We start from the raw sequence: 11,382 nt of genomic DNA on the forward strand, positions 1-11,382 counted from the left end.
ATCATAAAATGTGTGATTTAAATATTCTTTTTCTTCTTGATATGCCTATCCGATACGAATGTTGGCAATCATCATGGTAATCTTTATATTTTCTTCAGCAGCGCGGCAAAGTTGCACATATGTTGTACTGAACCAGATGGCTTGAAGAATTTAAGTCTAGGTATATTAAATTTTTATTATGGTGGTAAAGCCAACAACAGGAATCAGTTATATGGTCAGTCGCCAAAGCTGCAGCAAAAAATGGTATACTTATATTTAGCAAGGTACAAAATCTTGCTTGTCGTGGAATTAGAGTGACTTTCAGTGGCAGTCTAATAGCAGATATTCTACAAAAAAGTAAAAATTAATATGAAAGCAACTAACGATTTAACATTTATTCATTTGCATCTACCAAACAATTTAATAAAAGGCTCTTTAATTTAAACTTAAATATCTTTAACAATGATATAACTAAAAAATAGCTTAGATAGTTCTGAAAGTACTTTCATTAAAACTAAAAATACTATAAATGAATTTTAATGTATTTTTGCCTTAACCCTTAAATGCCCAATCGGGGTCACTATGGGACCCCAGACATACATTTTTGGCTATAATATCTTTATTTGAAACATTTGGCAACCGCGCAATCAGGTATTTGTGTGGACGTGTCTCCTACGTTTTCTGTTAGTATACCACGAACATTCGTGAGGTGCAGTGGTCTGTAAGAGAGATTTAGATAAGTGGGGTCTCGCTGTGACCCCGATTGGGCATTTAGAGGCACCAGAATATTTTTATTATTTTTAACATTTTTCGTCAGTTTACATTGAAAAATGGACCGTAAGAGAATGAAAATGACAATAAGCGACCAAGAACATGAAAAAATTATCCGAAATATAGAAGAAGGGATATCAGACTCCGATTTCGACTATGATATTACCGACGAATCAGATAGCGAAGAGCAAGATGTTTTTGAGGAAAATGTTTCGGAAACTGAGGACAATTTAGAAGTCAACAGTGACGAGGAATCAGATGCAGAACCTACCGAAGTGGACGATAATATTAGTGAGGTTAGTGGTCCAACATATACATCCAAATCTGGAATGCAGTGGAATAGCCTACCTTTCGTGAGATCCAAGAGGCAACAAAAAAATATTATAAATGTACATCCAGGCTTAACAAACTATAGTAAAAATTCCAACACGTTTTTAGACTATTTCAATTTATTTTTGACCGAAGAGATGAAGAATGTCATATGCCTTCATACTAATGAAGAAGCTGTTAGGCGTTATCAAGAGTGGAACGAAAAACATCCGAATAACAAAAAAGAGTGGACGGTACTTACCAACAATGAACTGGATAGCTTTTTAGGAGCACTTATCAAAGCTGGTGCTTTAAGGTGTGGGAAAGAATCGACACGAGAGATATGGTCTACAGACACCTCAATACGCCGGTCATTTTTTACAGCCGCATTCGCTAGGAACCGATTTGAAGAATTATCGAGTTTCTTGAGGTTTGATGACAAAGTGACTAGGGTGGAGCGGAAGGAACAGGATAAGTTAGCGGCGATACGAGTAATTTGGGACATGTTCGTCTCTAACTGTGACAAAGCCTTTGAACCATACGAACATATAACCGTTGACGAACAGTTAGTGAGTTTTAGAGGAAAGTGTCCTTTTAGACAATATATAAAATTAAAACCTTGCCGCTATGGGATAAAAATTTGGGCTGTCGCGGATGTTAAAACATCTTATTTATCAAAACTTCAGGTGTACCTTGGAAAACTACCAGGTGGTAGAATAGAGAAAAATCAGGGATTTCGTGTTGTGAAAGATCTGGTGGAACCATATCATGGCAGTTGGAGAGGAATTACAACTGACAACTTTTTTACCAGTGTTCCTCTTGCTCAATATCTTTTATCTAAAAACCTTACTTTACTTGGGACCGTCCGCAAAAATAAACCTGATACACCACCACAACTAAGTTTGACAAAAAGACCTGCGGAGTCGTCAATATTTGCTTTTACTAAAGAATTAGCTATGGTTTCGTACATACCTAAAATACACAGGATGGTACATCTTCTTTCAAGTCAACACGATAGTGATATAATTTGTCAAGACTCTCAAAACAAACCCTTGATGATTTTAGACTATAATAATACCAAGGGTGGTGTTGATAATGCCGACAAACTGATTAGGGAATATTCCTGTAAAAGAAGAACTGCTCGTTGGCCATTCAGGCTCTTTATGAATATTATAGACATATGTGCACTAAATGCCTATATTTTATACATTGAAAAAAATCCTGATTGGAAGAAAAATAATTTTTCACGAAGACGTATTTTCCTGTTACAATTAGGGGCTGAGCTTGCTCGAAACAACATGGAAAAAAGAGCGAAATATATAAAACATAAAGCCTATGTAAAATCTGCTCTAAAAGATTGTGGCATACCAATGGTAAACCCAACTACCGAAGTTGCAACTCAATCCGTCCATTCAGCTAAGAAACGTGCTCGTTGTTACCAGTGTCCGCGAAACTGTGACAGAAAAGTGAATACCGTTTGCTCTTTTTGCAAAAAATTTATATGCCAGGTGCACAGAAAAGAAGAAAAAACTATTGTATGTAAAAATTGCAACTAAAAGTTATATGCTTATATTATTATTTAATTTTAATTTTGTTCGAATTGAAAATAATTTGTTTCTAGAAAAGCCGTTAATTTTGTATGAAAAATAAATAAAAATTATTCAAATATGCTTAAAATTATTTTTAACCGTGTTTTCCTTTTAGTCAGTGCTAAATGACGTTACTAAATTGAAAATTTTAGTGGGGTCCCTAGGAGACCCCACATGGGCATTTATGGTTATTTTCATATCACGGGCATTTAAGGGTTAAGTGTGTTAACACGACGGTACAAAGATATAAATGTAGATGTCTATACATGTTTTATTGATTATCGAAAAGCATTTCACTGCGTTAACCGTCAAAATATGATCGAGATTCTGAGAGCAACTGGAATTGACGAACAAGACTTGCGAATTATCTCAGAACTATATTGGCAATAAACAGCAACAATTTGAAATAGAGCACACGACATACGAATCCGACTAGGAGTGCGACAAGGTTGCATCTTATCACCACTATTATTTAATCTGTATTCGGAATCTATATTCAGAAAAGCATTAGACTAGGTTCAAGATCATAGAAATAGAACAGGTAACTTACATAAAATATTTGGGAGCAAATATCAACAGCCAGTGTAACCCAACAAAAGAAATCCTGTGAAGAATCTAACAAGCGAGGAAAACACTCATGAACAAGAAAATCATTTTTTACAAGATTAGACCTTAGTCTAGAGCTCAGAATTCGAATGATCAGTGTTTCAATCAGATCAATGTTTTGCTGTTTGGCTGTGAAAGTTGGACAATGGACTCTGAAACAGAAAAAAGAATAGATGCCTTTGAAAATCCATGAATACAAAAAGTTACCAACGGTGAGGTACTTCGGCGCATGAGTGAAGAAAAAGAATTACTTAGCATAATCAAAGAGATAAATATACAATACTTGGGTCATGTGTTGAAAGGTGAAAGATATGAATTACTCCAAATCATATTGGAAGGTAAAGTGCTAGGCAAAAGATCAGTTGGAAGACCACAGAACTGAAAGATCTAAGGAGATGGTTTGACCGCTCATTCACAGAAATCTTTCGTACAGCAGTTTACAAAGCTACAATTGCCATTTGGATCGCAAACCTTAAAAGGAGACGGGGCAATAAAAAAAAGAAGTGAATTTAAAAGACAAGAAATGAATGTCCATGTGTTCGTTTATATTCAAATTTTGTAAAAGTTTAAACACATTACCTACCACAAAGTGTAAAATAAAAACGATTTTTTACCTACAATAGCATGTCCAAATGTCCAATATTATGTAGATTTGCCGTTGTCATATGGCAACACACGGCGCTAATGGGTTAATATTTCTTATACTGACTATTCAATACAATTTTAGAATATTCATTTTATCTCAGTCTAGTACTATATCTTTTGATAAAGGCAACAGGAATATGTTGCAATAATATTGCACTTAAGAATCTTGTGGAATGTTGTTTCACTTTTGTATATGTTGTGAAGGGTTGGTTTTTACTTGTATGATTTTTAATAAAAACAACATTATGTGTGTGCTGTTGGTTTCTTTTGACTGTGGAAAAAAAGAACAACATATGTTGCTTAAGATTTTAACATATTTAGAAGTATTTTAGAGAAAGATATTTTGATGTATTAAAAACAATTCGTATGTCAAAAACTGAGGCAATGACTTTTTACGTATGTAGAATAGATTTATTTATACTCGCTTCGATATCTATAGATAATTTGTTGTAGATCTGCCTCTAAGATTAAATATTTTTATTCATTTCCTGGTGAAAACCAGAATTAAGCCATTAAAATTTTAAAGTACTATCGGGGGTAAATTTTACTAAATAATTTAGTTAATTTACATTTTGCCGGAAAGGTAAATTTAAGAGCCAGCTATGACGTAGAGGATGAAGTATCTATCGGCGCGGAGACCAACGTCTGCAGCATACTTGACATGCAAAATCAACTATCGCAGCAACTATGCCACATAGCCTTCACCTTAATTAGAATTCAGCCATAGTCGGCCATTTTAAATTCTAAAATTATTACAAGCGCTGAAATCGTAATCACGGATCGTTTTTGCGGCCAAGCCATGTTTTATTTTATTATTCATGAGACAGAGTCTCGACTTGCATTTAACAAAACCCAGACCCGAAGTTTAATTAAACCTAGATTAGAATTATTTAATTGAAATTTCAGCAATTAGAATTCTGATACAGTACTAATAATTGTAGAGCGGAAACAGGATGGCTCTATAATTACTCAAGTTTAGTGGCATTGTGTTATCGGGTCTTGTCAGAAGTCACGAGGTGGAAGTTCTAACGGATGAGAAAATAATTTTGTACCTTAGATATCCCAAATGTTGATTCAAGGTTATTACAAGGATCAGCTGTTAAGGGTTTCAGCAGTTTACAATGTATGAAACAATAAATATAGAGATAAGCGCATCTTACACTAAAAAATTTACATCAAAAAGATTCTAAAACTGTTTTTCTGTAGCATGTCTATGTGGCAAGTTAAATATTATGTTTATATGATATTAAGCTACAATTAATTGTTATGAGATTACGTTTGATAATTGTTGTTTGAAATTTCGATTTCTACTAAAGAAATCGTTTAAAAGAAAAGATTATTTTAAAAAATAGCAAAAATAAAAATAACAAAAAGTGGTTAAGCAGTTAAATTTTCCAAATTGACGGATGACATACTTGGGCCTCGATATTGTGGACAAACAGCATTGCAACTTGTTTAAAATTCTGAGGGTGGTGTTTTTACTATCATAATGACATCAAATTCTAAATATTTTAGTTATGAATGTGTTGCTTGTGTGAGTTCATTTTAAAAAAGAGGTAAAAGAAATAAATTAGACTTACTCACAATCAATTTTACTGCCCAAAACGACCGGTTTTGCTTTCTAAAATTTGCAAAGCATCATCAGGTCAGAGGTACAAAGTAAATTAAATGCTGAAATTATAAAAAGCCCATGTCAGGGTGCTGTCTTATAAAAATTTTAGTAACTACATGTCTGTGTTTATTAATATGCATAAAATTGCTTTAGCAAAGTAACAACCCACAAATTGGTAAGAGATAATCTGTTGAATTGTAATAAATTAGAAATAAACAAAAGACTACTTCTTACATTCCGGTACAAGAGTTTTTATGTAATGATTGGTGATACATAGTTCAAACTGTCCTGTATTGCTGATAATGGGTGATCTTCGGTTAATGTTGTAACTGTCTGACAATTAAGGAGAAAGTTTCTTGAGGGGAGGGATGTTAACAGATGATATAGAAGTAAGGTATATGTTAGTGTTTGTTGAATGAAAGAGTGATGTTTTAAAACAATTTGTGTGCATAGAATTTCACGACATTATGATTATAAATGGATCAGATATTAACTTTGAAAAGTTTGTCTCTATCTGTCAATTATTTTGAAAAAAAAAACAACTCAAAAATATAAAAATTTAACCTATAGCATCTTACCAAAAATATATATTATTTGATAGAAAAAGAAACTTAAAGGTATACCCGGTATAGTAAATAAAATTATGTTGTTTTGTTGGAAACAGCTCGTAACTCGTGGGTGTTTGTTTTTTTTTATTTTGTTTCTTAAATAATCATGTTTTACTAAAATATGTGTGCTGCATGTTTTATTAATCTAAAATACCATTTCCACTGTATTATAAATTAGCTCTATCAAACAATTTGTCAGTTAATCTCAAAAAGATATCTTAAACAACTTCAATTCTAAGTTACGAAATGAAACGTGTCGGCCACCAGCTGCGCCATATACTTTATTAAAAAAAATTAAAACGTTTTTATTTACAGAAAGGTGGAAACTCACAAATAGCCTTCACAGGAAGTTGAGAATCAGGAGGTTTTCATGCTGGCACACCTGATCCATCAAACATAATGCACTTCCGCTCTTTCAAACCTTCCTAGTTCATTTATCAGAAACGCATATAAATGGTCAGGGCGGTTGTTGTGGTCAAGGACAAATCGTTCTTACTGACGGATAACATTTATTTAGTGTTGAAAAAAAAATGTTTTAAAGAAAAATCAAGCATACGTTTTTGAGACTTAGGCAATATGAGTGTTTGGCTCTAAAAAATATTTACTTCAGTAAAACTTGTAAATAAAGTATAAATATATATATATATATATATATATATATATATATATATATATATATATATATATATATATATGTATATATATATATATATATATATATATATATATATATATATATGTATATATAACATCATCGTCATCATCATTCTTCTACCAATTATTGTGTAGCATCCCTTACATATTCATTGCTCATATCTACCCACGATTGTCTAAAATTCGCTTTTCTGTGCCATTTTGTACAGGCTTGTTTTCTTTATATCATAGTCCCATCTTAAATTTGGACGTCTTCTTGGTCTACAGGAACGTAGATTCCTTGGTGGATTACGTCAGTAACCTTGGTTTCCTGTCTGATCCATTCTATTCTTTTTTGATCTCTTTTTTATACCTAGCATGTATCGCTTCATTGATCTTTGAGTGACTGTGAGTTTCGATATTATCTCTTTCTTTAGTATCCAAGTTTCGCAACCGTATGTCTGACTGGTAGTATACACTGATCAAATGATTTTTTCTTCAGGTGGATGAGCATCTTCCATTGGAATATAACTGAATTTCTACCAAAAGATCTCTAAGCTAGTTTCATTCTTCAGTTGATTTCTGGAAGTAATGAGCCAGATTACCATATTAATTGTCCCAGGTATACACACTCGTCTACTGTCTCAAGTGTAGTGTTGTTTATTATTACATCTTGGACATCCACTAGCTCATTCTACATGGTTTTTGTTTTTCTCAAGTTTATTTTTTAGGTCAACTTCATTGCTAACTGCATTTAGGTCACTTATAAGTTCTTGTAGTTCTGCAGGATTATTAGCAATCAGAACGATCTCGTCTGTAAATCTTAGATCGCTGAGGTATTCTCTATAAATGGATATTCCTTTGTTCTGCCAGTTCATTTTGCTGAATATATTTTCTAGAGTTGCAGTGAAAAACTTTGGTGATATTTCCTTGTCGGACGCATCTGGTTGTGGGAAATTCTGGAGTGTTTTCATAAATTTTTACCTTAGCTTTTGATTGTCTTTATAAATTTGCTAAAGTTTTTATATACGATTTGTCAATGCCTTATTTGCTTAAAGCTTATATTACTGCCTTGAGATATATAGGATCGAAAGCCTTCTCGAAATCTATGAAGGTTAATGCTAGCGGTATTTCATATTCTTTAGCTCTACTCATTAGTTCTCGAAGTGTATGAATATGATCTATAGTATAAAATCCACTTTAAAGCCAGCTTGTTCTCTCGGCTGTGCAGCATCTAATACGTTTGTTAATGTTGTTGATGATCTTTGTGAATATCTTTTATACGATTAGTAGTAGACTTATAGGTTTGTAGTTTTTGATATCCTCTTTGCTACCTTTCTTATGAATCACAGTTATATTTGCTGTATTCCAGTGGTCTGGTATGCATCTTGATCTTTGCAACGATTTGCTTTTTCCCAATGAGTAATGCTTTTGTTGTTTTTTTATAGTTTTTCCTCTTATCGATTGCATTTTCTACCAGTCTTTCATTGTACTTTCCTATATCTTCCTTAATACTCTTTCTTATTGTCTTACAAAGGTTTCTGTATTCTATTCTCTATATGTTGCCGCTTACCTTCATTTCCCATTTTTGTTTTAGCATTATTTAAGTTTTATCACACAGTTTACTATGTTCATTTTGTTGTTGGGGGCTTCTGATTTCTTTTTCATTTTTAAGAATGATATCCATTAATTGAGAGCTATCGATTTGGTCATGTAATCTTTCATCAATTGTCCTTTGATAGTGATCTGAGTTTTCTTTTAGATTGTTAATATTTACACCATTTACTCTTGGTTTTGTGATTAATATTATTGTTTGTAGTTTCAGATTTAGAGTAATTGTTGCTCTGATTAGTCTATGGTCGCTATTTGGAATTTATTTATTACACTGACATCTTTTATTGTAGCAGTTTTGTTGGTTAGAATGAAGTCAACTTCATTCTTAGTGATTCCATTTGGTGCTACCCAAGTCCATTTTCTGTTCGATTTTTTCTTCGAAGAATGTGTTTGCAATTGGCATATTTTTGTAGTAAGCAAACTGAACCGGACTTTCCCCCTCTCACTTCTATCACCGACTCCATACTTTCCCACGACTTGTCCTTTGTCGTTTCTCTTTTCAACTTTGGCATTAAAGTCACCAATTAAATACTTAAAATGACTTTTATTGTTATTTAAAGCTCCATTAATGTTACGGTAGAGTTCATCTATTTCGTCGTCAGTGTGAGTAATCGTTGGGGTGTATATTTGTATAATTTGTATATTCTATCTCTTTGATAGTTATAAGGGTAAGCTAGCTACTCTATCTGAGATACTAGTTATTTCTAGTATTCTTTTATTCCATTTCTTGTTAATTAGAAATCCAATACCGCCTGTTCTGCCTGTTGATGTGTCTCGGTAGTAGAATGTGTTTCCTGGCGCTAATTCCAATACCTGTTCATTTTTTCGTCTTAATTCGCTGATTCCTATGAGGTCCCAGTTTATATTTTCTGTTTCTTTTTCCAGTTCTATAAATCTGGATTGATTTGATAGCGAGAGACAATTATATGCCGCTATATATAACGTTGTTGTTTTATTTGGGTAGCGGCTTAGACTCAGATTCTTAGCACACTCTGCCCTCCTGGCTTGATCCCGAAAGCTACCCATTTCAGGGCCATTTTTGCCTACGGAGAATATGAGGGCCATGATTCGATTGTCTTGTTCATGTTAGGGGTTGTAAGGCGTACCTTACTACGCTGCCTCAGTACGGGTTGGAAAGGGTTCGCTGATGTGTTCCGATTATATATATTTATATATATATATATATATATATATATATATATATATATATATATATATAGATATATATATATATATATATATATATATATATATATATATATATATATATATATATAGATATATTGATACGATTAGGGTTTATAGAAAATAATTTATAAGTTATATACTACATAATATTAGATATAAAAAAGTATTTGATTATTTTAAATAAGTTATATACTAGAGAATTTAATAAAAATATATTTATGTGAGGGCATTTTTAATAAATTAGCATATAATAATTGTAAAAAGTTGTATTTTAATATTGTAAATATATATAAGTGAGCCATGTGCTTAGGCAACCAAAAATACTCTCGGAGATTGACAGATATTTATACTCTGAAGTGACGTTTAAGAATATTTACGAATATAAAGTGGGTTATAATAATATATTGTTTGAAATGTGTATTTTATTAAATTAGAATGTTAAGTTACTAATTTAATTATATATTCTGATCTGAAAAGCCTAAATGTAAACAAAATTATTAATAGAAAAGAATGGAATTCTCTGGATCTCCGGAGATGGCCATGTTTGCGAAATGGTTTGTTCCAGAAAATTCAGACATGTATTAAATAGAACTGAATAGAACATGATATCTTACGAGATGGTTCTAGAAATCCAAAACATATAAATACCCGTGATTTGGATTCAAGATGGCAGTTTTTGAAAGTTTTTAGTCAGAAAAGTTTTAGATAGTGCAGTCAGAAGAGTTTTAAGAAGTTTTTAGGCAGTTTTGGAAGTTTTTAGTCAGAAGTCAAGCAGTTTATTATGAAAGTTAGTTGGAGTCAGTGAATCAAGTACAAATAGTCAAAATGTTTAATATAGTGAGTTAAATGAAGATTAAAAATTATGCATATAATTTAATGCACATTTATAATTATACACAAATAATTATTGAAGATAAAAAAAGGTATATTGGAAGAAATTAAATTATATTATGTTTGGAGATTAGTATAAATCAACTTATAATAATTGGATATTGGTATATTGAAAAGAAGAATAAATATAAATGCTGGTTTGCTGGTTTGGTTGGTGGTGTATACATGCTGGTGAAGAAAACTATATCTTAAATTGGTAGAAGCTGATAATTGCAAAAAGAAATTTCACAAAAACAAGGATAACCGAAGTACGAAGACTTTCAGTGGTGATTAGAATATATATAGTGGAAAACAGTTCATTTAGGCATTCAGTGAAAGAAAGGTACAAAATTTTGTTAATATAATTTAGTTAGTGTTATAACAATTTCAATTTTGAAGATAGTTTGTTTAAATTTAACATTGTCTATAGAATTTAATTAGTTTTATAAGAACATCAATTTAAAGATAGTTTATTTTAAATTTACATTGGCTAGGTTAGATATATATGTGTGTTTCATAATAGTTATAATAAAGATAATTTAAAAAAGTACTTACAAGCTAATTCTTTGAGAACCGCGATAAAAACCCTATATATTATATTATTAAAAATACTCATTGCTCATCATTCAAACAAAAAAATACATCATAACAATATATATATATATATATATATATATATATATATATATATATATATATATATATATATATATATATATATATTGTTATGTTTCTTCTTTCCCAACCAAAGAAAAATAAATAAAAAAATCCATCGAAATAAAATTTCAAGATATCAATATAAACAAATTGTATATAGTAATTTAAGATAAGATTTAGTGTAGATAAGAGTAGAAATTTGTTTGGCAAACGACCTTTTCCGTTTCAAACAAAATTATCAAAAATCCTTTGTTTAGAATTCGAAGACATTTTACCTGAAGGTTAATCTCTTCATTGTTTG

General features: G+C 31.5%; 1 protein-coding gene across 1 annotated transcript; it reads right to left on the minus strand.

Moving 5' to 3' along the window:
- Positions 1 to 9,026: 9,026 nt before the first annotated feature.
- On the minus strand, positions 9,027 to 9,431 carry LOC140450167 (uncharacterized). The gene has a single exon (XM_072543657.1). The coding sequence runs from the start codon at positions 9,429 to 9,431 to the stop codon at positions 9,027 to 9,029; it is 405 nt and encodes a 134-aa protein (XP_072399758.1).
- Between the last annotated feature and the right edge of the window lie 1,951 nt (positions 9,432 to 11,382).

Source organism: Diabrotica undecimpunctata, chromosome 1 (genome assembly GCF_040954645.1).
Source record: "Diabrotica undecimpunctata isolate CICGRU chromosome 1, icDiaUnde3, whole genome shotgun sequence".
Classification (NCBI taxonomy): Eukaryota; Metazoa; Arthropoda; class Insecta; order Coleoptera; family Chrysomelidae; genus Diabrotica; species Diabrotica undecimpunctata.